The sequence below is a fragment of the Ceratotherium simum genome, chromosome 25 (assembly GCF_057802395.1).
Source record: "Ceratotherium simum simum isolate JZ-2026a chromosome 25, ASM5780239v1, whole genome shotgun sequence".
NCBI lineage: Eukaryota > Metazoa > Chordata > Mammalia > Perissodactyla > Rhinocerotidae > Ceratotherium > Ceratotherium simum.
In genome coordinates, this window is record NC_141924.1 from 26,882,725 (window position 1) to 26,910,641 (window position 27,917).

Sequence of the window (27,917 nt, forward strand, 5' to 3'; positions counted from 1 at the left end):
AAGAAAGAAAGAAAGAAAGAAAAATCTAAACAACCCCAACGTCCTGAGATCAACAACAGAATAAACAAATTATGGTATATCCACACAATGGAATACTACTCAACAATAAAAACAAAAAGCTAGGGATACATTGAACAACCGAAATAAAACCTAAAGAAAAAGTGAGCAAGAGAAGTCACAATTATATACATACTGTGCAATTCCATATATATATATATCAAAATTAAGCATAATTATATTACTGTTTAGAGGTGCATAATTAGATGATAAAGACATAAAGAAAAGCAAATGCAAATACTTTAATACTCAAGATAGTGGTTTATTAGAAGAAGGCTGCTGTAATTGGGAAGGGTTATATAGAATTAGGGGGCTTCTGGAATGCTGGCAATATTCTACCTCTCAAGGGGTGAGGTCATATAGCTTTTACAATTATTTAGTTGAAGTTTTATGCTGTGTATATTTTTAGTATATTTATATTCCACAATAAAAAAAGGTTTAAAAAAATCTAGCTCTCTAGTACTAGAATCCTCAGTACAAGCTACCTTGCTTCTAGGGCAGGATTAGGTACCAAGGTTTTTTCAAATCTTTAACAATGAAATAATGACCAGCATACTACAAATTTAAGGGGTAGTACAGAAAAATAAAATTCTCAATAAGCTCTTCAAAAAAATCCTCCTCCTTATATAAATAAGCTAAATTTATTTTATTTTTTTTTTTATAATTTTTTATTTATTTATTTTTTCCCCCCAAAGCCCCAGTAGACAGTTGTATGTCATAGTTGCACATTCTTCTAGTCGCTATATGTGGGACGCGGTCTCAGCATGGCCGGAGAAGCGGTGCGTCGGTTCGAACCCGGGATCTGAACCCGGACCGCCAGCAGTGGAGCGCACACACTTAACCGCTGAGCCATGGGACCGGCCCTAAATTTATTTTAAAATTCAGCAAGCATTACTATTTCTCCAAGATTGGGCAAACTGACCCCACAGGGCGATCAAAAATATATTTAAATAAAAAGATTTCTCAGCCATACCAACCTAACATATAATCAAGTTACACGGAAAAACCAGGGCAAAGGGTATCCATTTTTATATTATAAAGATTGTGACAGTGGCAGGCTAATTATGGGACCAACAGCTGTAAAGGTAACTTTCCAATTCTATAGCTTCCTGATCAAGGTAAATAAAATCACTCCCTTGATGGCCCAGTTGTTACGTGGTTTTTGGGAACTGCTTCTAAAAGTTCAGCCTATGGTCAGTCCATTTCTTCATCTTCTCAATGTCATGATATGTCTATATTCTTTCTGCTTGAACTAGTAAAAATGAATTCTGTCACCTTCAACTAGGAACTCTGCTCAATACAATAACCGGTATCAAAAAGAGTGCTGAAATAACAGAACCTAAAATGTTGCACTAGCTCAGTGGAAGAGGTAAGAAGGTAGATATTAAGGATTCCAATACTGCAGACTGGAATTGTTATGTGGTAACCAAACATTAAGTCAAATTGTCACCTAATATACCTTGAAAGGCAGACCACATGCCAACCAAAGTTGTAGACATAAAAGAAAATAGAAGGAAAAGATGATTTGAGAGGGACTTGAATAAGCATTATTTATCGTGGCACCAAACCCAAAACTGGGGGTGGAAAATGTCAAATATTTGTTGAATACTAATAAATTTCAGGCACTGTCATAAAATTTACATTTCTCAAAAAAAAAAAAAAAAAAAACACCACGGTATCATTAATCCTATTACAGTCAAAGAAACTTGGGTTCTTAGAGGCTATACGATTTGTCTAAGCTCAAAGACAGACCTGCCTGACCCCAAAGTATGTTTTCTTCATTATCCCATAACACACCGCCCATTCAAGTATGAGCAGCCTTAAGAGTTTTTGATTTGTATGGATGTTCACAGAATTAGGAACCTGCAAGAAAGCAACAAGGACAGGCACTGCACTTGGAAGAAACACAACAGTCTATAAGTATCAACAGGGGAATGCAAAGAATGTTGAATGATGTGAATTTACTAAGGGGCAAGGAAGCATGAGAGTCTCCACTCAAAAGGACTATAAAGGCAAGACAGGATTTGGTTAAAGAAAACATAGGAAATATTCTGTTACAAAGTTATTAGAATAGGTGTTACAGAGAGCAATGAGCAGATTAAGGAGGATGGTGGCTGGAGAGTGGTCGGATAGACCCTGGGAATTAAGAGGAAGGCTGGACTAATAGAGAGGACCAGGAAGCACAGGTGACTCTAGGGCTGTGTACCTAATGCAGTGTCTGGGAAGACTAGGAGGGAAGGGAATAAAGACTAAAAGAAGGACACACAAGGAATTAACTGGCCTCTAAATTTTGAATTCAACTAAAAAAAAAAAAAAATAGAGAGTCATCAATGGAAAGGGCCTCTGGCTTCTCTCTCAGCTCTGATTTGACTAGTCACAGAAAACCTAGTCTGCACTTTGGCCACCCTGGATAAATCCCCAGGTGTCTTATCAGTTACCAGAGTAGCTTGGCAACAGTTCCCAGCTAGTGACCACAGTACTCCTACCATGAGAAAGTCATTTCCCTCATTTTCCCTCTGTATTCCCAAGAGAGAAAGATGAAGCAGCTGACCCAAAGAAAGCACTCAACACTATTTTGCAAAATTAATTCTGCAGAGGTCATATGCATTTCAAAATAAGACACATTTTTAAAGAACACACCTTGATATGTCTTCCCATCTATTTCAACCTCATAGGATTCCATAACTTCTTGGATGGCCTCACCAACATCACATAGACGGACATCAATTCCAGCACACTAAAAACAGAATAATGTACACCTTGTTATTCAAAGTGCAGAATTTTACAGTAACCTAACTTAATATTTTAAAATAAGGGACAATCAGAAAAACTGCTTTGCACGCTGTAACTTCCTCTGTAAAAGCCTTTGGTACATTATATTGCAATTACCCACTTAAAACCAAGGGCAGTGGACTAGTCTTATATAACCCAAAGATCTTAAATAGGCTATAAAGTGCTCAAAATATGTTGAATGAAATGGTGGTTACAGTTCACATACCTTTATTCCAGTGTTAGTGGCATCTTTTACAGCTTTCAACAATGTATCATATTTGGGATTAAAAGTGACAGTAAAAGCACAGTCAATAATCCTACCTGAAAGAGAAAATTCTTCTTTTACTTATCAGCTAGTCAATTTATCTACTTTATTGTATCAACTCTATTAACCTTGCTAGTTAACAGGAAAATAAAATGATGGGCTCCAAAATGAAGGCGGCACTCTGAGTACCCAGACAGCATTCATAATCAAAGGGGAAAAAAGTATAAATAAGTTACATAAAGGTTTCAGAATGAAAAGATTAATTCCAGAGTTAGCACATATTACTTCAAGACAGCACCAATTCAGAACTCACCCATGCAGTTATGCAAAAATATAAACAGAAACAAATCAAAGTCAGAAAAGCCTGGGGAACCAAGGAAAAGCAATGCAGGCAGAGAAAATGTATAGGCCCACAGGATGCTAACCACCAGTCCAGCTTCTTCAATTTAGTAAAACCTCAGTAAGTACTTAATCTAAGTTTTGCTTTCTCTCCTGTTGAGTGAGATAAAAAGGCACTTACCCAATAGGATTTATGGGAGAATTTAGAAAAGCTAACAAGTATATAAAGGTTGGTAAACTTAAAGGTTCTAAGTAAAAGTTTGTTATTGTTATACAAATAAATGATGTCCGAAACAATGACTTGAATGAGGAAATGTTAAGATTATGTTTTTTATGCTTTGATACAGAGGGTAATAAACCTCAATTACCCAATGTTTTCATTATACTCCATTTAGTAGAATGCTTTAAAGTAAATCTCAAAACCTTCCTGAACACAGCCCTCAGAAAAGTGAGGCATCAAGAAGAAAATGTGGGAGTTCAGGATCTGCAGCCCCACCCAACAGAAACAAGATCAGAGTTTTTTTAGGAGGAAGGTGGGGTGGGAATTATTTCTAAGAACTCACCACTTATATGTGTTCCAAAGTCTATCTTACAGATGTCATCATACTGTAATACTGTTGTGTCACCAGCATTGGGAGTATAATGGGCAGCACAGTTATTGAGAGAACACCCAGTAGGAAATGCCAGGCCTGCATTTAATCCATTCTCTTTTATTAGCTTTCGTGAACAGTCTTCCAACTTTTCACTGAAAAAAAAAAAGCGGGGGGGGGATTTGTTTTCTTTTACATTCTTACCCTTATAAACCTTACAGTTCATCAAGTCCAGAAAGTTTACTAAAACTCTTAAATTACTTCCTGGGAAAGATCTGAGCACTTTCTGGATGTGAATAAATAACAGTTCTCTGATGCTATGAAAATAGTAGCTCATCTCTAAAAACATAAAGAATTTAATTCCACTAGAAATCTGCAGAAACAGAACAACACGATCCACTTTTAACTTAGTTTACTAGGAACTAAGATCCTTGACTTTGACTAATTTAAATGCTGATTACATTTTATTGGCTCAACGTCGAAGATTTGGAAAACTGTCTGAATCATAGAATTAAGTTGTCTTTTACAGCTAATTATTTCTCAAGGGGAAAACTGGAGAAATAATTACTTTTATTGGTTTCTTAATTTCATTATAAATGTTTTGTATCCAAGAATTTTAATTTAATATGAATTGTCAGACAGCCACATAATAGATTTCCAGACAGAAAATAAGAATCAGTAACGTGCGCATTTGCACATATGAGTGTACATAAGTACAAAATACAGTGATTGAGGTGCAAATGCCCTCTCATGGGTTTCCTCATTACACAGACACTAGAAGGATTTACAAGATATCTCTAGAAAACTTAAAGTTTTAGCAAAGTAGTAATGAAAGCCAAACATTGTAACTGGAGAGTTAGCTCTAAAAAAAAATTCTTTTAACATGTTCTTACAAAAACATATTCCTTTTACCAGATTTCTATCATTGTCATCCCAGGCTTGATCCAGCTCATAACGTATTTTCTAACTTGTCGATGTGCTTCTGCAGCTTCTCGAAAATCATTCCAAATCTCTTCACTAGCTTGATCTAATGCTTTCTTTTCTTCACTTGTAGTTCTCCAAGCAGCTGTTCGCCTTTATAGTATGCATAGCATAGTATTAGTCATTTATAGCAGAATAAGCATAAAAGCTGAGAGAGAGAAAAATATACTGAGTAATTTAAGACATTTTAGACAAAAATACTACATATGCAGTTTCTTTTATTAAATGTCAGCAAAGTTTCAGAAATACAAGTAGCTACACACTTACGATCAAGCCAAATCAAGTTAAACCTTTTTTAAGACTCTCATAAAAAGAATCCTCAAGTGAGATTTTATTCACAGTCAGAGGAACTAATACCCTGAACCCACAAAATAACATGAAAGGAGAGAATTAGAAAAGAGTCCCAGAAACCAAGCAGGTGGGAGAAAAAAATTAGCCTTCCACTCGAGGTAATATATACTTTATGAGACTTCAAAAGAGCACCTCAAAATTAGCATTTAACTTCACAAATAGGGCAGGTACCAATCCAAAGACTTGACCTGGAAATCTGCATCTTCCTTCCTCAAAACATAAAATATTATGTGCTTTTACAAGATGTTTCTAATTGTCTATATATTAAAGGTAATCTTCCTTGAAGGATATGGCTCACATTTTAAAACGGCCAGGAGTAATAAACAGATTTTTATATTCAGTATCTAGGAACGAGGAGATCCAATGACTCCCTTTAAGCAGTACATTTCAAAACCAGTAACTGTTTCAAATGAAAACCTTTTTAAAAGTTGTTATAACTTTCATACATCCTTAAGCAATACTGAATACACGGTTCACCACTCAGTGATCACTGAGGTATAAATTATAATTAGTATAAAAGTCATGCCTTCGGGGCCCGTCCGGTGGTGTAGTGGTTAAGTTTGTCCACTCCACTTTGGCAGCCCAGGGTTCACAGGTTTGGATCCCAGGCACGGACCTACATACTGCTTATCAAGCCACGCTGTGGCAGGCGTCCCACATATAAAGTAGAGGAAGATGGGCACAAATGTCAGCCCAGGGCCAATCTTCCTCAGCAAAAAGAGGAGGACTGGCAACAGATGTTAGCCCAGGGCTAATCTTCCTCACCCCCCAAAAAAAGAAAAAAAAATTCAAGGAGTTACTCCTGTTTGCTTGAAAGCTAGTGGCTGGCAAACTATGGCTTGCAGGCAAATCCATCATGACACCTGTTTTGTAAATAAAATTTTACTGCAACATAGCTATGCCCATTCATTTACATACTGTCTGTAGCTACTTTCCTGCTACAACTGCAGAACTGAGCAACACTCAAGGCCTAAAATGTTTACTATCTGGCCTTTTGGGTACTTAAGCATCACAGAGACGTCTCTGTCTTATTTTCTGTTTGGAAATATATTTTGGATCTATCTACCGATATCAGATAACTGAAATACTACAGTACCATCAGCTGAAGGTCAGTTTTAAACTCCATAAGTACTTAAATGCATATGAATTACTTTTATAGGAACAGTGAAAACTCAAGAGGCAACTTCTAATCAAAGTATTCAAACAAACACCCTCAGACTAGAAGGTAAGAGGATAAAATCCTTTAAAAAGTATATTCTCAAGATGTGGCTCAACCTTTTTTAAGCTGCAATACACTTATAGCTGCTCACTCCATGCTGGGACAGACAAGCTACAATCTCCTGACCTCTAGTTTTAACTCTAGCCCTTTCTCTCCCACAAATCCAAAAATCTTTCCTGGGAACCAAGAACCCCAATGTTCTAAGAATAAATCATTTTTAGGCGTTACAGTAGTGGCTATATTCTCAGATCAATTTTTAAATAAAATACATCACAATTCTTCATCTCTTAAATGGGCCATAATTCTGGCACATATACAGCCATACCTGGCAGTAAAGGTTAAAAGCACCCCCTCCCAAAAGCCAAAGATTTTGTGGAAAGTAAAAATATCAGCAAACATTTACTCTAGAGTCATAAAATGAAAGACTATGTCCACAGGGGAACTGATGGATATCATGCGTGGAGGTCTATGAAAGTGGAATCGGTCATTATCAATTCCCATTTTTTCTCCACAATCCAACCCTCAGATTCTTCAAATCCACTTCTTAATAAGTTAAAACTTAAGTATAATTAAATTTCAAATAGTATTTGACTACATTTTAGAATTAGGATACAATAAAAATCCCAAATACTGAAATCAGCAGATCTCAAATGAATATATCTTACTCTTCCAAAGGTTGCATGGCTGACTATTAGAAGCAGTGGACTCTTCAAAAGATTATGGAATGTTTTGCATCACTGGTAAAGCACCATCAATCAGAAATTGGATTAAAGAAATTCTTTTGCTACATCTTGAGTTCAAATTGAAAGTCATTAGTAATATTCAAGAAACCTACTGCCAGGGTCTATAATTATAAATCCAGGCCCAAATGAAAGACAAAGAATATTATGAAAGAGACTCTCCTTTTTCCTAAATTTTATCTTTTGATGTTTAGTCTATTTAACAAAAATATAAATAAGATTAAAAAAAATTCTGAGCTCATAAGAAGTATTCCAAAAGGCAATTAATAAATCCAACTGACAAAGGCAGAATAGAAATGCTTTTTAAAACATGTCTGTAAAACATAACCACCAAAACAACTGCTTGAAAGAGAATTTTTATAGGAAATGTTTACAAAGTATGTAAATTCTTCACACCTCTCTGATATTTCTGAGTCTTTTCAATATTTCATCATTTTTACCAGTGAATGTGTTAAAGAGCAGAAAAATATAAGTAAAACCAAAAGATACAAAGGTATCTGATTATTAATTTCAAAGTCATAAACATGTCTGAACTCATGCACGGATAACTTAAAAGATAATTATATTTCTATTTTTACTTCTTCTTTTTTTTTTGTGAGGAAGATCAGCCCTGAGCTAACATCCATGCCAATCCTCCTCTTTTCGCTGAGGAAGACTGGCTCTGAGCTAACATCTATTGCCAATCCTCCTCTTTTTCCCTTTTTCTCCCCAAGGCCCCAGTAGATAGCTGTATGTCATAGGTGCACATCCTTCTAGTTGCTGTATGTGGGACGCCGTCTCAGCATGGCCAGAGAAGCGGTGCGTCGGTGTGCGCCCGGGATCCGAACCCGGGCAGCCAGTAGCCAAGCTTGCACACTTAACCGCTAAGCCACGGGGCCGGCCCCATATTTCTATTTTTAAAGCATTCTATGACACATTTACAAGCACCATTTAAAAATGCATGTCTTTAATCCAGAAACAATTAAGAATGCATGCAGTTATGACACCAATTCCTTCCTCTGAAAACTGGGACTTAAAGGGAAAAATAAAGCATGTTTTAACTCTGCCTATAAGAAACTATAGTTGATGCCCTGCTGATAAAAAGAAAAATTCTTCTTACAGAATAATGTCAGCTAAGAAATGTAGAAAGAATGACAGAAATTCACCATTTTGCAGTCCCCAACGAAATAATTGATAAAAAGAACAAAGTACCTTTAAAACAGAAACAGCTGGCTGCCACCACATTAACCATGTGATAAAATAGAATAAAACTAACAGAATCTGACATTACATCTGATGCAATAGATTACGATACAATATGAAGTACACAGTATCACCTTATGATATATCTGTCAAAAATGTTTACTCTAAATCTAATATAAGACTTTACAACTAACTCCAGTTTACAGAAAATACAGGAACAGAGAAAAAAGTTTAATGACACCACAAGGAAACAACTGGAAAAATCCCAGAATATGAAACTTTCCAAACCGGTCTCTTCAAAAAGTCAATGTAATGGACGAGAAGGTGGGGATTCTAACCATATGCAATGTATGAATCTTGACTGGATCCTGGTTTGGAGGGAAAAAAGTTGCTAAAAAGATGTTCCAGGGACAAGGAGAAAAAAATTCTAAATACGAACTAAGTACTGGGCCGGCCCCGTGGCTTAGCGGTTAAGTGCGCGCGCTCTGCTACCAGCAGCCCGGGTTCGGATGCCGGGCGCACACCAACGCACCGCTTCTCTGGCCATGCTGAGGCCGCGTCCCACATACAGCAAACTAGAAGGATGTGCAACTATGACATACAACTATCTACCGGGGCTTTGGGGGGGGGGAGGGGGAAGGAGGAGGATTGGCAACAGATGTTAGCTCAGAGCCAGTCTTCCTCAGCAAAATGAGGAGGGTTTGCACGGATGTTAGCTCAGGGCTGATCTTCCTCACAAAACAAACAAAAAACAAGAACTAAGTATTTACATGATATTGGGAAATTACTGTTAATTTACTTAGATGTGATAATTTGGAGAATATCTAATTCTTGGGAGATGACTGAAGTTTTTAGAAGTGATAACTCAAAATAAATGAGACATTTTTAAATGGCCCAGTAGAAAAAAAAGAAATCAACAATAGAAGAAAAACACATACATATACAGAGACAAAGCCTATATGGCAAAATGTTAAGAACTGTTCAATCTAGGTACTAAGTTCATTAAGCTATTTTTCAACCTTTCCTGTTTGGAATTTTTCATTATGAAAGTTGAAAATAACATAAATATATTTACCCCAGCATTGTTTCTAATAGTAAACAACCAGAAATAAACTGTATGTCCAATGAGAGAGGAATGGACAAATAAATTATGGTATGCACACAGATGCGCACAATTATTCAGTCATTAGAAATATTGCTGGTTTCTTTACTAACGTGAAAACGAATTTAAAAAGGTGTCAGAAAGCTGTTTGCAGTATAGTTCCAACTTGAAAAACATTCCCAGGTATTTATAACACACTTATACAGAGGCTTTAGAGGAAGAAATACCAACATGTTAACAGTGGTTTTAATTCACTGGCAGAATTAAGGAGATTTTTATTTTCTTATTTTTGTCTATCTGTATTTCCTGTTTTATAATGAATATGTATTGCTTGTAAAATTGACAACTGTCCCAAGAAACTGCCTACTAAATGTAGAAACAGGTATCAAGAATTGCAAAATAATTCTTCATTCTTCTAGAGATCCAGAATAAGAGAAAAATCAGATCCAATCGACATACTAAGATGTTAATCATAGAATTTTTTCTAATGGTAAAAAATTGAAAACAGTATATTCAATAAATCAGGGAAATAGCTAATAAAATTATGCTAGACACAAAATAGAATAGCATTATAACCATTAAAAATTTGGTTTCGAAAATTTTTAATGACACAGGAAATGCACATAGAATGTTAATTTTTTTAAAATGGCAATAACCATCATAGTAAAAACTGATTCAGACAAAGATCACCAATGGATGCTACACGTGAGGAGGATGTTCATAAGCAATGAGACATTTACATATTTTCAAAGTAATTTCCCACAAATTCCTAATTATAAAAGGAAAATATAGTAATGATACACTAGAGAAAACTGGGTAATACCTTATCTAAGTGATAAAAATTAACTTCATGTGCCACCAGATGTGACAACCCTGAAAAGGACAGAGTATCTACTTATCTAGTAGTATTCCATCCAAAAATGCACAACCTATTCTCAAGTAGTTCAGAAAAAATATATATACATATTCACCAATATAACATTTTCCACATTTGCTTTCTACCTATCTTCCAAGGAGAAAATGGAATGTTACGTGAATATTATACATAATATGTATAAATCATCATATTCCATTGAGAGAGAGAATGATAAAACAAATGTAGCCAAATGTTACAAGAGAATCTGAGTGAAAGGTATGCGGGAATTCTCTGTACTAGTCTCACAGTATGGAATGATTTCTGTTAAGTATAGTATTATTCCAAAATAAAAAGTTAAAATAAAATAATGCACTCAACCTGGGTGGTAGTTAGGCAAGTTCTTTGTGATAAATCATGCAATTTTCAATAAGTTTATTAAAATAACAATGAAGGCAAGATACAAAACTATATTTAATACTTTACCAAATCTATAAGAATATTGATTCTGATCTATTTGCAGTCAAAACTGGTTATATGAATGTCAAAAAATATTGAGATTTATTAAAAAGCAATCATAACCAGAATATCCTAATTTCTTTTATATTTCTCCAGGATGGAATACAACATTGCTTTCAGTATTTAAGAAAAATATTCTATAATTATATCTTCATCCATTGTTTCAAAAACAGAAGTTATTCTACCTATATGTTTAATTTGCAACAGAAAATGATAGTAAGAAGGGAAAGGTAGTTGTTAAGATTTACAAAATTTCAGTATTTTTCTTATATTAAACATTACTTCAAGTATTCCACCATTTTCACAGTGTTAAAAATATTAACAATCAATGGCTTTCCTGCACTTTAACAATAAGCATATAGAAATGGAAATAGGAATAAAAATATCTTGTTCACATCAGTAACAAAACCATAAAACACTTAAGAATAAATTTAACAGGAAAGGGACAGGACCTACCTGAAAAAAAAATCAGAAGAAGTGGGAAAATATACCATGACAATGAATAAGACAATGTGACACAACTGTCAATGTTCTGAAACAAATACATAAATATACTGCAATTCAGATGAGAATTCTAACAAGGGCATTTCTCTGTGGCTATGTGCATATATGACTGAAAATAGCTAAGAAAAGTATAAAAAAGAACCATGTTTGGGGTGCGTGTGGGAGAGAAGACAGACTTGCCTTATCAAATTATCAAAATATATTATAAAGTTGCTGATATCAAATCGAAACAGTATTAGCATAGGAAAACACAATTCGATCAGTGGAATAAATAATACAGAAATTGGTTGCATTATATATGAGAATATAGTATACGGCAAAGGTGGTCATTCAATTCAGTAGGATGAATTACTTAATAAACACTTCTAGCAGAACTGGTTAACCATTTGAAAGAAAATAAAATTAACGCTCCCAACCCTACACAAAAACTTCCAGGCCAATTAAAGATGCAATAATACACAAAATAAGAGTTTGAGAAAATCTAAGAGACTACTAACAACCCTAAGCATAAAATATGAACGTGTACTGTATTTCAAATTTTAAAACTTCTGGAAGAGCAAAAGAACAAAACCAATAAAAAGATGCTCAAAATCACTAGCAGTCTGGGAATCATAAACTAAAGTATTAACATATTCTTTGATTCAGCAATCTCACTCCTAGAAAATTATTACATAATAAAACCGCAAGCACATAAGGAGAGAGAGATATATATATGCCTATATATATACACACACACATATATGTATACATAAATACATATATATGTATATACTTAGAAAGAGAGATGTTTATTGCAAAATGGTTTATAATGGCAAAAATTATTGGAGACAAAGTCAACGCTCATCAATTAAAAAATGGTGGAATAAATTGTGGTATATTCACACCAAGGAACATTATGAAGCCATTCAAAAGAATAACATAGCTATTCTGATTGACGTGGAGGGACTTCCAAGAGGTAGTCCTGAATGCGAAAAGCAAGGTGGAGGAAAGTGTGCCTATGATTCCATTTTTGTAAAACAAACAATGACCAAAACACTCCCCTTACATAAACAGACATAGATGTACACATATATGAGCATAGAAAAATATGGAAGGCTACCTGCTAGGTGGTTACATGGGTCTGGAAGGAAGGGAAGGAAGAGGGAACAAACAGAAAAAAAAATTAAAAAGATTATATTTAAAAATAAATGTGATCACATCATATGTACTATGAGAATTTATGAAATTAATGTAAAATTACGTGTCTGTGACATTTTAAAAATAGATACTTTAAGGATAGTGACTGATGAATTCAAATTCAAAGAGAAGGTGCCCATGCCATAAAATTTCAGAACTTTACAGCCTTATTCCCTAACAGTACTGGGAATGAGGGAAGGAGTGAAAATATAACAACATCATGTTCTTTTCTAAGTTTAAAGAAAAACAATGGTGTCTTTACAGGTCAATGAAACAATGCTACAGTAGAAGCTGTCTTAACCAACTATTGCAACCACTGGATTAACCAATGCTCTTGAGTCCCTCGGTAAAATATACTAACCAATACCCACTGTATCCTGAATAAGAGCGGCTGACAGGTTCCAATTCTGAATAATAATAACAGCAGCTAACACTAAATGCTTACCGTGTGTCTGGTACGCTTCTAAGTGCTTTATATACGTTGTTATTCCTCACAAAAACCCTATGAAGTGCCCATTTTATGGATGATGAAATGAAAGCACAGACATGATAAATTACTTGCCCACGTCACAAAGCTAATAAGTGTTAGAGCTGGGATTCAAATGCGGACAGTTTGGTGCCAGCTGCCAAGCTCTTAACCAGTGTGCATAATGCCACTAGGAGTGTATGCTGACCAGCTGAAATGTATCTTTCCAGAATACTTCCAAGAGTCAGGTGATTTGTTCCCAAACTTGTGTTAGGTCATCTGTACTTGTTACTGTAATTAATTTAATTAAATATTATATAAAAAGAATTATTTCTATGAAAACTAAACTGACTACTCACAAAAATCTCAATAAAGGCAAGTCATCAAAAATACTTCTGTCAAATTAAGTACAGATAAGAACTGTAAATGGTTTCAGGAAAAAAATGTCAAGATATAGGCAACAGCCCTCAAATTACTTAGTTCTTGCTCTTCACAGAAACTCAAAATGGAACAGACTCATAGACAATGCATTATGGATATAGCTTATGGGTAAAAAAGTAGAGTCCAAAGCAAATCCATGCTCAAATACCAAGAATGATGAAAAACATATGTTTAAGTCAACTTTTATCAATAAAGATTTTTATTTTTTTTTTTGTGATCCCTACTTCAACATAATTTTTTGATTAAGCAAACTAATACTGGTCCCAATCATTTTGGATAAGAGGGCTTCTACTGTATTTTCTCTGCAACAAATTCACAAGTTTTTATTAAGGTAACAAATTCACAAGTTTTTATTAAGGTAGTGGAGCAAAGTTCCAAGAAAAATAAAATCTGCTTTATTGCTAAGCTACAACTTTCAAAAGTTAAATTGGAAGTTATTTTATGATCCTTACCCATCTTGTGTGGGTGGGTACTCGCATTCTTGTCCTTTGGGGAATACACCGTTAGGATACAGGTCACATATTGGAACTGAGGGAGGGTCTGTTTGAACTTTTGCTGCGAGATACAAATAAAGCATTAACTTCTGTAGTTAACAATAAAATTAAGCAGTTATCATTACAGTTTTCTCAGTTTCTTTTTTTTTTTTTTTAAAGATTTTATTTATTCATTTTTTTCCCCCCAAAGCCCCAGCAGATAGTTGTATGTCATAGGTTCACATCCTTCTAGTTGCTGTACGTGGGACTCAGCCTCGCGCTGGACGGAGAAGTGGTGCCTTGGGGTGCGCCCGGGATCCGAACCCGGGCCGCCAGCATCAGAGCGCGCGCACTTAACAGCTAAGCCACAGAGCCAGCCCCTCTCAGTTTCTAATGGTTGTTATATGTCCTGATTTTAAGGAACCTCCTTGCTGTCGCCTTACAGTTAAAAACAGAAGATATTTCGCCATGCTGGCCACCTCCTCTCTCGCACACAGGGAATAGAAATATTCAACTCCTCAGAACTCCATTATCTATTTAGACAGTCTATGCCCTGGCAGAAAGCACGCTTCTAATATTTTTGTCTTCACTTAGTATACCGGAAATGGAATAGCATATAGCTGCTGGCTTTCACAAATAAAAATCAAATAAGCAACAAGAAAATAAGAAAGAAATCCTATAGCAATAAAGTAAAAATATAAAGCTATTATGTATTGATTAAATAAGTAAAAAACTTATTTCAAGGGTATATTAAGTATAAAAGTTAAAGAGTCTACACACCCACCGCTAAAAGACTTTAGTTAGCCATATATAAATTTCCAGATAGTTGAAAAAAGTTACAGTACCTAGCACACATTTTAAGGACATTGTTTCCCAAACTATATTCTAAAAGACACCAGTGTTCCAAGATGCTTTTAAAAAATATCTAGAGATTTGTCTTCTAAAATTTGTTTTAAATACACAAGAACTAGTTATACATTCTTATCACATGAAGAACTGCAGCAATGAACACTGTTCCAAGGAATGCTAGGAAGTTGCATGAGAGTTAATTTATGCAATAACGACTTTCAACGTATACCTGTAGCATTTATCAACTATTGAATTGAAGTATGTGGTTTCCTTTTGATTATAACTGCTCTGATGTTACGGATTTTTGTCTTAAATTTTAACACACATTTTGATTTTTTTGTTTTGCAGAGGGGGAAAAAAGGACACACATAAATAAAAACATGACCATTTATTGAATCAAATTATTTATCTATGGAACCATTTTTTGGTTCCCTCCTCTAATCCAAACACTTAATATCTCATGTGCACCAACTGGTTTTCTCTCTTTACCTAATGTTAAAAAGTGTAACTTGGGAAACACTGTTTTAGGTTCCTCCTAAGAGGGAATATTAGAATTTAAAATCAAAAAAGATCCTAGAAGTCATCTAACTTAGCTTCACAATCAATCTAGGAACCCCCCTAATACCCGTGACAGATGGCACTGAGCTCCTGACAATGGAGGTAGTCACTATCTCCCAAGCTGACATCTATCCATCTGGGGAGAGCTGTTAACTGTTAGAAAGCTCTTCCTACACTAATCTCTCTCTCTCTACATTAGTTTTGGCTTTATTCTTTGCAGTCAAAAAAATTTACTTTTCATTTCTACTGATTCCTCCCTCTCTAGGATGAGAAACCACTTTAAATGATGTGGTTCTTAACACTTTCACCCATATTCACCAACCTTAAATTTGTCAATGTTCCTGTTAAGTTAGGAGTAGAACTGACTTATATATTAATAGTCCAAATAAGGTATAATTAGTATAAGCCAGTACTGCTGATTCTAAAAATCCTACTGCTATTGAAAAGTTAAGACTTCTTGCTTTTTAGTTCACATTGTACTAGCAGTCAATATCCTTAGGATCCCATCACCTGTATTAACTTTATATATGTTTATTACATTTTGGCTTATTAACATTAGCCTATTGTCTCAGTTTTCTTGATCTTTGGAAATCTTGATTTTTTTTCAACCAAAGTATTATCTCATCACCCTCAGCTCTATCTCATCTACAAACATGATAAAGATGGCTTTTATATTGTCCACAAAATATTAAGACAAGATAGTTAAAGGATTCAACAAGATCATTAGATAAAAAAATCAAAATATCAGAGCTGAAGTCTACCCTTTACCACTTATTAGCTGTGACTTGGACAAATGGCTAAATGCACCAAGCCTCAGTTTCCTCATATACAAAATGAAGAACCAGATGAAATCTTGGATAACCTTTGAAAATTATAATGTACTATGTCCAAGTTATTATCTAAAACTATGAATAATCATAACAATCTTTACTGCAGTTATCATTAACTATCATTTAGAATTCTCTCACTTTATAGAAGAGGAAAATGAGGGCAGTGAATTGCTCATGACTATATTATTTGACTTATTTCAGAAGTGATTTATGATATAGCCTACAAGTATATCTAAAATACACAAATAAGAGACATTCAAAGTAAATTAGCAAAAATTAAAACATGGAAAGAACATAAAATAGAACCTGAAATAGGCGAATACAAAACCACAGATTTGATTTTAAGCCCTCTAGTAGCCAATATAAAGAAAAAGCTAGGTTATTTGCATAGCGCGTAATGTTTCCGAAATAAAACACATTAACTACTCAGGAAAAGCACAATTATTCTTGATACTGAGACCACACAAAAGAGTGTCTCTTCAGAGTGCTCATAAAGCAACATAATGAACACTAAGTTCAATAATATCCTCAGAGGAAGCACAATAAAGGCTGATGGCATCATATTAAAACATCTGTCAGTGGAAGAATTCTATAAAGGGCAAATACAAAGCAGTCCCTAACACTCTCTCCTGCTTATCCAGCCTCGTTAGGGAGCAATTTTAGAGTATTTGGAGAAACAGACATTTCTCAAGCCATTCCCAGGTAATACCATGTCTCATAGGCACCTTCTAACAATTTTTGAATGGAAATAATATGACATCATAATCCCTCGAAGATTCTGGGAATGCAAGTAACTTGTGCTCATTAAATATAGACTTATGCTGGGGGAAGAACTGACATCCTACGAGTAGAAGGCTCTAACAAGGATAGATGCCTAAAGAGAAAGAAGGCTATCCCATTTCCACCTGGAGACACATCAGGGGAATGGCTGGCAGAGTCAAAAGTTTTCTTAAAAAATAATTTAAGTATGTCTCTCAACAGAGAGATAAAAATGGAAGTCAAACCCTCAATATTCTGCTTCATAAAATTTTAGCCTGAAAGATTTTAAAGGAAGGTATAATCAGACACTCAACGGTTCTCAATAGCCCAAAGGGCATCCAAGATTAGAACTTAAGTGTTCTGATTCTCAAACCAACCTTTATTCTGCAATACTATACAGCCTCCCCTTAGTTTTTCTAAGAGTACCAGGTCCTTGAAGATGTTTGGTTATGTCATTTATAGAAACAAACACAAGTAGGATCATATTTTAAGTGAATCTGAAATAGTGCAACATAAACGTTACTAAAATTTCACCATACGCAGAAATTTTAAATAATGGGACTCCTCATCAAATACAGATCAAGAATCTCATAATTTCAAAGATGGCAGGTGAACCGCAAATTGTTTATCCTATTAGCACAAGGTGGGGCACCACTTTTAGTCATCCCTGACAGAATTATTATTTCACTTATTCAAGTTTTAAATCATAAATTTTTTAGGAACTTATCCCTAACTTGCAGTAAATGCAACCAACTTATTAATATCCCTTGGCTGAATAACAGCTAAAGAAAATATCAACAAGATAGCTAAACCCAAGTACTTGCAAAATAGTTGAGAGTTTCACTAAATTCTACCTCTATTAAGCCTAAATTTATTTTCCTGACATATAACAGGATCTTAAGCAACTTCAAACCTATTCTTCAAACCTGCTGGTTAACAACGATTTCTAATTTGTCAAGTAAGATCAACTTAAGACACTAACGTCCTCTCTTCTTCTTCTTCTTTTTCTTCTTCTTTCCAGTTGCTCCATCTCCATCACCATCTCCATCTAAGAAAAGATAATTTCAAGTACATATTCACTTAAACCTCATAAGCACAAGGAGGAAGCAAGCACAAGCAGACAAGTGTGTATACGCAAACACACACACAAAATCCATCTTAAAAGGCATACGACAAAGCTGGCCTAACACTCTTAGAAAAGAATTTTGTATATCATTAGCTCTAAGTATCAGAATTTGATGTGTGTAATCAAAAGCACTAGTAAACTTTACTTTGACTTACTCTAATTAAAGAATTGTTGAATAAGATTTGTTTTTCTCCCCCCCCCTTTTTTTTTTTGGTGAGGAAGATTAGCCCTGAGCTAACATCCGTTGCCAATCCTCGTTTTTTTCGCTGAGGAAGATCGGCCCTGGGCTAACATCCGTGCCCATCTTCCTCTACTTTATGTGTGGGACGCCTGCCACAACATGGCTTGATAAGTGGAGTGTAGGTCCATGCCTGGAATCCAAACCTGAGAACCCTGGGCCGCAGAAGCAGAGTGTGAGAACTTAACCACTATACCACCAGGCCGGCCCCTACGATATTTTTAAGAATAAAAAATCTATTAAATAAAATCCTTTTTTAAAAGCTAGGAAAAATAACTAGTGTTAGTTTAACACAATAATAATGACAGTGATTTCATCTAAAATAATACTAGTTACAGTTTACATATGCTTTGTAGTCAAACACTCGTATTTCATTACCTCATGTTTCCTCAAAGCAACCCTATGAGCTAACAAGGAATGTTTAAGGTATGTGCCTAAGATAATCCCAAATGGTAAATGGCAGAATTGGACCAAGAATATGTCACTTGATTCCTAAATCAGTAAGGGGTATTTGAGGTCTCATATTTTAAAATCTCTTTCTTGCACAGTTGTTATTAGAGAAAAAGAGTTCTCCTGGGTCAAACTGTATGCAAAAATCAGAGGGCATATATACTTTCCCTAGGTTCATAAGTTCTCAGATTCTCAAAAGAACCTGATGCTCAAAAATGGGGTTTAAGAACTGTTTTGAAAAACAGTTGGCAAAAGAATACCCCAAATAGCCGTGATCCCTCTGTCAGTTTTTATAACAATCTTCTATGAAGCCCATGCCCATACCCTTGAACTTTGAGAAAAGATAAAGGATACTACTATGGCCAAGATTAAAAAAAATAGTGACATAACATTTTAAATAAAGGTATCAAAAATAGACCTGTCTGAATTTCTAAAAATGCTGTTCAGTAAATTTCAACAATTTCTTTTTTTATTTTTTTAACTTTATTTATTTGTTTTTTTCCCCCAAAGCCCCAGTAGGTAGTTGTATGTCATTGTTGCACATCCTTCTAGCTGCTGTATGTGGGACGCGGCCTCAGCACGGCCAGAGAAGCGGTGCGTCGGTACGCGCCCGGGATCCGAACCCGGGCCGCCAGCAGCGGAGCGCACGCACTTAACCGCTAAGCCATGGAGCCGGCCCCTCAACAATCATTTCTAAAGCATGCTAATCTACCCACAAATCACACTGCTGTGAAATAAGAATGAACAAGATGCTGTCCCAGACAATTAGAAGCTCACAGCTTAGTAGTATGCTTACCATATAGTATTCTTTTAAATGTTTCACCTTGTGGCAGTAACTCATGGCTAGCATCAAAATTTTAAATAGTGAAATCCACACCCATTAAACAACGTGAAATGACTACTTACATTTTCTGCTCAAAGAGCTCCCTTTCTACTCCTGGAATGATAAGCACGAGCCATAAAAGAAATTCTCTCACCACGCTCCCTACTATATTCTTCTATTATAACTATTACACAAAATTGGAATCATTGGTTTACAGTGACCCCTACTTGTCTGTGAGCTCCTTAAAGATTAGACACCATTTCCTAAATTAAGCATAGTGCCAAGCATGTAATAAATATTTAGTCTATTCAATAAATGAATGTTTTCTTAGTTTACTTTATCTTGTTTATATTTATTTTCACCTAGATGAGAAACAGGAAACAGCAGTTTAGCAAAGAGGGAGGCAACACGATCAAGGGATTAAATAGGTTGAGTGATAGAAATCCACAATATTTGACAACTTTTGATGAAAAAAATTGCAATTTCTGGGCCAGCCCCAGTGGTCTAGTGGTTAAGTTTGGTGCACTCCACTTCAGCAGCCTAGGTTCAGTTCCTGCGTGTGGACCTACACCACTCATCTGTCAGTGGCCATGCTGTGGTGGCGGCTCACATAAAAGAAAGAGGAGGAGTGGCAGCAGATGTTAGCTCAGGGTGAATCTTCCTCAGGAAAAAAAAAATTGCCATTTCTTATGTTCAATCTTATAAAATTAACAGAACACACTGGAAACACAAATCTTGCTGACTTACTACTCATTAATGCTTTCTAGATTCAAAAGTCTAAAGAAAATAACATGAAAAATTTTTGGAAAACACAGCTTTCAATTTTCTCATGTGTCATAAAATCTAATTCACATACTCTGCACTACAATTTTAACAGTAGCCTTCTTCATTCATCCAATAAATGTTTGCTGAGTTCTTAAGTGCCAGGCAATAGGGACAGAATAGTAAACAAGATAGTCTTTACTCTGGAAGAACACTCAATGTTTAGCATACTGCTATATAGACTAGACTCAACCTAAAACAAATGCTTCAAGATGGATAACCAATTTTAAATACACACTAAAAATCCTTTCAGCTGTGTGACCTTGGGCAAGTTATTCAGCCTCTCTTGACCACAGTTTCTTCATCTTTAAAATGGGATAAGACAAAGCTCCTCCTTTGATACTCGATCATCCCTCTGAAGCTACTTACTTTATCCAAGGTCTATACTCAGTACAGAATAATAGCCACCATTAATTGAACTCTTGTGCCAGGATGGTGGTAGAGCCAGGATTTGAATGTTAAAAGATATATGCTTATAGTTCCAACCATCATATCACGCTACAATTTACGTTTTTACGTGTCTTTCTTTCACAGCATCCCAGGATATTTTTAACAGGCAGAAACTGTTTATATTTATTTCCGTATTAGCACTATGGCCAAATCAATTAATATTTGTTGAATAACTGGAAATACAGATGCAAAAAAAAAAAGAATCTCAATCCTTACCTTGCACTATATAAAAAAATTAATTCTAAAACGACCACAGACCTAAACATAGCAGCTAAAAATAAAACTTCCTAAAGAGAACATAAGAGAAAATCTTCATAACCTTAGAGACAGCAATTATTTAACCTTTTGGATAGGCCACAAAAAGCATGACCCATAAAGGAAAAAAACAGATAAACTGGACTTCACCAAAATTAAAATCTTTTCTACTGTAAATAACACCAGCATGGGAGAAAATATCTGTAAAACATACATCCGATAAACAACTTGTAACAAGAATATATAAAGAACTCTTACAACTCATTTAGACAACAAATCACCCAATTGAAAAATGGACAAAAAATGTGAACAAACACTTCGCCAAAGATACATGAATGGAAAATGAAAATATGAAAAAATGTTCAATATCATCAGTCATTAGGGAAATATAATTAAGATCACAATGACATATCACTATACACCTACTAGAAAGGCTAAAATTAAAAAAACGAACAATACCAAGTGCTTATGAAGATACAAAGGACCTGGAACTCTAAACCACTGCTGACAGGAATGCAAAATGGTACACCCACTTTGGAAAACAGTTTGATAGTTTCCCATGAGGTTAAACATACACTTACCATGACCAACAACCCTACTCCTAGGTATTTACCCAGAAGAAATGAAAACATATTCCTACACCTAGACCTGTATGCAGATGTTCACAGTAACCTTATTCATAACAGACAAAAACTGGAAACAACTCAAATATCCACCAACTAGTAAATGGATAAACAAATTTGGAATACTACTCAGCAATAAAAAGGAATGGACTACTGAACTATGCAACAAGTGGATGACTTTCAAAAGTATTATGCTAAGTGAAACAAGCCAGACACAAAAAAAGCTGCATACTGTAATAATTCCATTTATGTAATATTGTAGAAAAAACTATAGGAACATAAAATATATCAGTGGTTGCCAGGAGTCAGGGTGTGGAGCAAGAGAACTGACTACAAAGGGGCACCGGGGAACTTTTCCGTGAGATGGAAATGTTATATGGAAATATTCTACATCTTGGTTGTGGTAGTGGTTATGCATTTGCAAAATTTGTCAAAATTCACCAAACTATACACTTAGAAAGGGTGAATATATAGAATGTACAATATCAAGAGTAAAACGTAATGTAAATAATGGACTGTGGGTGACAATGATGTGTCAATGTAGGTTCATCGATTTTAACAAATGTACCACTCCAGTGGGGGATGCTGCTAATGGGAAGGCTATGCATGTGTGGAGGTAGGGGGTATACAGGCACTCTCCATACCTTCTGCTCGATTTTGCTGTGAACCTAAAACTGCTCTAGAAAATAAAGTCTATTTTTTAAAAATGGTGACTATTATCCCAGGCAAATTATACCTTAATAAACCTTACTTAAAAATGTATTGAATGAATTACCTCTAGCACATTACCAAATGCCCACAGGATTAATTTTTCACACCAATACCCCAAGGTTCAAATTAAACATATCTAAAATTAAACTCAGTATCTTCTTTGCCTACAAACCCCCTCCCCAAATCTCGTAACGAGCTCTCTCTCTCTACTTCACTAGTTCAGTCAACAGCACCAACATTCTGTCACCCAAGTTCAAAACCCTAGAGTCTACTAATGCCTCTCCTTATTTTTCATAACATTCTTCTTTTAAAAACGCTCAAAGACTCTCTCAATGAATCATTTCACATGGCCAGTTTGCAGTGTTCACTATGCTTTGAATACTTTCTCAGCATTGTTCCACCATGGCCAAAATGGTTTCTCTGTTTGGTTTTATTCAAATGCCATTCCTTCCAAGAAGCCTTCCTTCAGCATTCAGCCCACAACTCCACCTCCAAATTTCAATAAACTTTATTGCAGGTACCAGTATATCTTTTCACCTCTATGTTTTGTCTCTCCACTACACCATCAGTTTTTCTTTACAACAAAGATTCTGAAATACTAGCTTTCCATCCCCTCAAAGACCTCTCACAATAGATTAGTAGCACTGGTTGATCCTGATTATCAAAATGAACTAGGAAAATGATTAACCCAAATTGGAGGAAACTACTAACATTCCTAAAATCTTCATTAATACACTGAAGATTTCCAATCTAACAAGCAAAATTTTCCCCTTCAGTGTCAAGAGATTTATAAAACTTGGTAGTGGTGCAATGGAACAAGGCATACTCTTCAAGATTAGCACTGTGATAGTCTACACATATGGGTCTAGAACATATCTTTCTAAAAGAAAAACAATCACTCTGCATTATCCTAATACAATAATTAAAGTACAGCAGGTATTTGTTGCTAAGGGTTGGAAGGCATAAGCCCAAGCTGGCAGTGCCTGAGGTAGAGCAGTAGGTCACAGCAGTGGATAATTGAGAATGAAAAAGCCCCATCTGCCCCCCTGCCAAAAGAGGCTGTAGAATAATAATTTAATCACTCCTTCACCAAAATACAAGAAGCTAGAGTCAAGGAATTTATAATAGAGTTTAGAAACACTCCAACATGCTCCTTTGAGAATAAAGAGAGGAACCTTTGGTACAGAGTAAAAAGAATAGACTTGGAATCAGGTGCTACGTAGCACCCACATTGCTTGGTTTTTCAGGGGTAAAATTAGAATGTGTGTGAAAGTATCCTAGGATAGTTACTAGCACATATCAGTAGTTCAATAAATGTTAGTTAAATAAACAGTCCTTCAATTTTATCTTATTAATACTCACCCACTACTTGGCCTTTTACCAAGTATATTTTTAAAAGTTGAGATCTGTGTTATCTGAGCAGTCATTCAACATATCAAATTTTTAAAGAGTTGCTAATAAATACCTTTTCCTTTCTGTGACATTAATTGAGGCTTTAACGTCAATTAAGTAAAATGTGAGAGAATAATAGACTATATGGACAAATAAGTAGATTTTGTTCAAAAGAATGTCATATTTTCTTGCTTTTCTAACCACAAAGATCAAATTAACCATTTACCTTCATCGTCATCATCTCTTTCTTTCTCTTCCAATGCTTGTCTTTCCAACTGTCTTGCTACCTCATCAACTGAGGCTCCGGATTCTTTATCAGGTTCCTGTTGCCCTGCTGATCAAATACAATAACATAAATCAAATCTAATAAAGATACTTTCCCACTGGAATATGTTCTAAGGATCCTGGAAAACACACAAGTCCTGTTCTGATAAGTGTTCAGGAAACAAAAACAGAAACATTATTCTGAACATAATGGAATTTATTTGACAGAGAAAAATAATCCATATCTAATTAGTGTTGTCAACTCAACAAAAATATCCATAATACATTCTCTCTGCTAGCAGCTACAGGGTAAACAAAAGTGTGTGTTGGTCCCTCCCTTAAGTAGTTTTTTAAGTATTTATCAGACTACAACAAATACTTTGCTAAGCAAACAGGTACTCAAGATAGGCAATAAATGCTGAAGGCCTTAGTAAGAGGATTTCTGTGGGACACTGGGGTTTCAGGGCTTCACGAAGGAAGAAGTTGTCAAGATGGTTTGGGTAAAATCAAAATAAATAGGAAAAGATATTCCATTACTAAAAACCAAAATTCTTCAACAGCTCAGCACAAGACCAGGCCCCTGCTGTGGAAGTGACTACAATCTAGCTGTAGTAGCAGTACGTGAGCGCAAAACGAGACAGTACTACCAGGGAGCACATAACGAAGTGACATTCTGGCCACTGCAGAGGATTCATATTCACAGATAACAACCGTTAAAAGCATATTAGGGTCAGTCTGCTCAACACCTTAAAGGACAAACTGAAGAGTTTGAATTTCATCCAAAAACCAGGAACAGTCACCAGACTGTGTCCTGGAATTCAGTTTTGTTCTGGACGTGTCCCAGCACCTACAACTCTCCCTTTCAACTCCCATCTGATAAAAATTTCAGAAAGATATAGATTAAACCTCTCCAACCTCTCTCAACTCTACCTTCATCACTTCTGGCCTGGCCTCTCCATTTGTCTCTCATTCTTGCTATGGCTGATTTTAATTAGAAACAGATACAAATAACTTTTCCTAAAATGAAGGACAGTGTGCAACAAAAACACTGATTTCCCAAAATAAAATATTTAAGTTCCTAACTCACAACCCAAGTAAACTTGCAGCTGTTTTCCCTCCTTACCAGTGGATTTAGAGAAGTTCCATTCCGAGCCACAGAATATCCCATCTGGACTGCCTGCTAGTGGCATCATAATTCAGACCTAAAAGCCCTACAGCTTGACGATGCTGTGAGATTAGGCAGGTGAAAACTCGCACCACCACCACACATTCTGCAATTACTACTCGGCGACACGAGCGCGTGGGCATCCACACATTTACACACACCCCAAAAGTGCAGCCGGCAACCAAAATCCCTCTGTGCACCGGGACGGGGGGGGGCGGAGGGGGAGGTGCGGTCAAGGCACCAAGACTTACCCACTCCACCCCCACCCTCGACGAAAATACGTCCCAGGCTGCTCCCCAAAAGGGGCGGCAGCGTGGGTCAGAATCAGATTTTTGAAAAGAAGGCCAAACCGCGAGGAAGGCGGCAGGACTGGGCCCTGTGCACGGTCTACGTGGGAGCTGAGTGCTGGCAATACAGGGGCTCGGGCCCAGCGACCCCAGAACTACCTCACGAGAAGCTGACGCCCCCTTATCTCCCCCGCCCCGCCATCATCGGCTCCCAGTCCCACAAGAGAAGAAGCTGCCTCTCCCTGGGACTGGGACTCTGTAACCCGGCCTTGACGCACGCTCAGTCCTGGGAATCAGTCCACTCCAAGGCTCCGAGTCGCCAGTCCCTGTCACCCCAGCCGGGCCTGAGGCGAGCCATTCGGCCATCCCTGGTGGGGACCCTGAAGACATACAACTCCTTTTACCCGTGGCAGCCCCTTTACTCTTCTTCTTCTTCCGTCTTTTTTTCTTGGCTGCCTCCTCAGCCGTAGAGGCAGCTCCCTCTTCCCTGTCGTCTGGATCCAGGTCGCCATTCAGGTGGCTCCCGGAGGACGCTGCCTCCTCCACACCCGCCATGTTGCCCGAGAGAGCGCGAGGGAGTGAGAGCCGCGAAGGCCCGCTCCTTCTTCACCCGCCTACACCCGCGACGCCGGAAGCCGCTCTCGATGGTCGGGCTGCAGGGAATGCTGGGACGGCGGAAGACTCGACTTCGGTGGTGGAGCGCGGACGGGTACCCGGCTCGCCTGAGGCGGGGGCGGCCCGGCGGCGCTTGAAACGGGGTGCGGGCGGGCCTGGTTGCGGTTGGCTGGGGCCGGATGGGATGACTGTTCCGTCCCGCGCCTCGGGCGTTGCCCGCGTGCGGTCAAGTTGAACGCTAGTGCCTGCCCGGTGGGCAGGGGCAGGCGGCAAGAGAGAGGGGAGATTCTGTGGAACCGAAAAGTTTTACATTCGTAAAACGTACCGGAAGCGAACAGAGGGGCTAAAAAATGTGTTCACTTGTACACACTCCTTTTTATGACTCCAAAGGACTGCGTTGTTATTCACAATTACACCTCACGGCGAGGCCGTCCAGGCACTTAAGGAGATGAACCTGCAAAGGGGACTGAAGAGGCTGTCAGAGAGGAGGAGAGCAGGAGGCCCTTATTATTAGAGAAGCCGAGGGGAGACAACGTGTCACTCAAGGAGGGAGTGATCAACTGCATTGAGTGTGGCTAAGAGGTCAAGTAAGAGGACTGAAAAACGGCAGGTGTATATAGTCACAGGGAAGCCATTAGTGAGTTTAGCAAGAGCTAGTTAGGTAGGGAGATGGAAGCCAGACTAATGAGAGACGAGGAACGAGTGGAGGTGAGGAAATAGAGGCTCTCCTCATCCTTCAAGTTTCGGCTTAAATGTGACTCCCTCAGAGAATCCGTCCTCAACAATCTAAATTAGGCCCTGCTGTTACAACCTGTCGCTGGATTCTTAACTTTTTTTCATGGCAACTTGTAATTAATTTCTTTGTGTGATTTTTTGTTCTGTGTCCGTCTCCCCAGCTACAGTGAGCTCCATAAAGATAGGAACATCGTGTATTTTGTACTCTGTCACCAGCACCTACCTCTAACCCAGAGCGTAGTAGTAGCTCAGTAGATACTCATTGTATAAATAGCGCTTAAGAAGTGACAAGTACTTTACATTCATTATCTCATTTAATCCACTTTTGAGTTGAGGAAATTAGCGTTAGAGAGTTTTGGTAACTTGCACCAGGTCGTACAGCAAGTAAATAGCAGAGTTAGAATCCAAACCCAGGTCATCAGACACCAAAAGTTTATTAATTCTGTATTCTGCCTTCCTAGTTGAAATTTCAAATCAGTTCGGTAAATATTTATTGATTGTAGACTAGAAATAATTTTTCTTGGTGGAAGATACAAAAATGAATGAGACACAAATCCATGCCCTCAAGAAAGTTTAGTATTCAATAAGGCAGACGTAAATAAATAGGAACAAAATAAGTTGCTAAACTTCCCTTATGTCATTTATTAATTCTTTTCTGTTCCAAGTTAGTCCATCACCAAGCTGAGGAATTTTTAAAGGGTCTAAAAGATCTTCAGATTGGAGGCAAGAATGTGGCTAGTCAACTTCAGGAGGAATCAAAGCTCACCCTTGTTGAGGTGCCAAGCTACCGCCAGAAGCTTTGTAACATCCTTATAAGTACAATCTACTATAGCAAAAAGGCCTTTCCCTCCCGGTGGCATAGTGGTTAAGTTCGCCAGTTCTGCTTCGGAGGCCCTGGGGTTCGCAAGTTCAGATCCTGGGCCTGGACCGCCATA

The 27,917-nt window shown here is 36.9% G+C and overlaps 1 protein-coding gene across 3 annotated transcripts in view; it reads right to left on the bottom strand.

The window, feature by feature from the left end:
- Positions 1–26,232, bottom strand: part of METAP2 (methionyl aminopeptidase 2) — a 29,059-nt gene extending 2,827 nt beyond the window's left edge. Inside the window, exons 1-8 of one of the 3 annotated variants that reach the window (XM_014780008.2) lie at positions 26,037–26,231; positions 24,143–24,247; positions 18,009–18,074; positions 14,010–14,112; positions 4,936–5,097; positions 3,997–4,178; positions 3,056–3,150; positions 2,698–2,794 (exon numbers count right to left, since the gene is read on the bottom strand). In XM_014780008.2, coding sequence (XP_014635494.1) covers positions 2,698–2,794; positions 3,056–3,150; positions 3,997–4,178; positions 4,936–5,097; positions 14,010–14,112; positions 18,009–18,074; positions 24,143–24,247; positions 26,037–26,187 — 961 coding nt within the window. In that variant the 5' untranslated portion in view covers positions 26,188–26,231. Of the gene's footprint in view, positions 1–2,697; positions 2,795–3,055; positions 3,151–3,996; positions 4,179–4,935; positions 5,098–14,009; positions 14,113–18,008; positions 18,075–24,142; positions 24,251–26,036 lie in introns of all 3 variants that reach the window. The other 2 variants (XM_004417967.3, XM_087449082.1) reach the window with 2 other exon arrangements.
- Between the last annotated feature and the right edge of the window lie 1,685 nt (positions 26,233–27,917).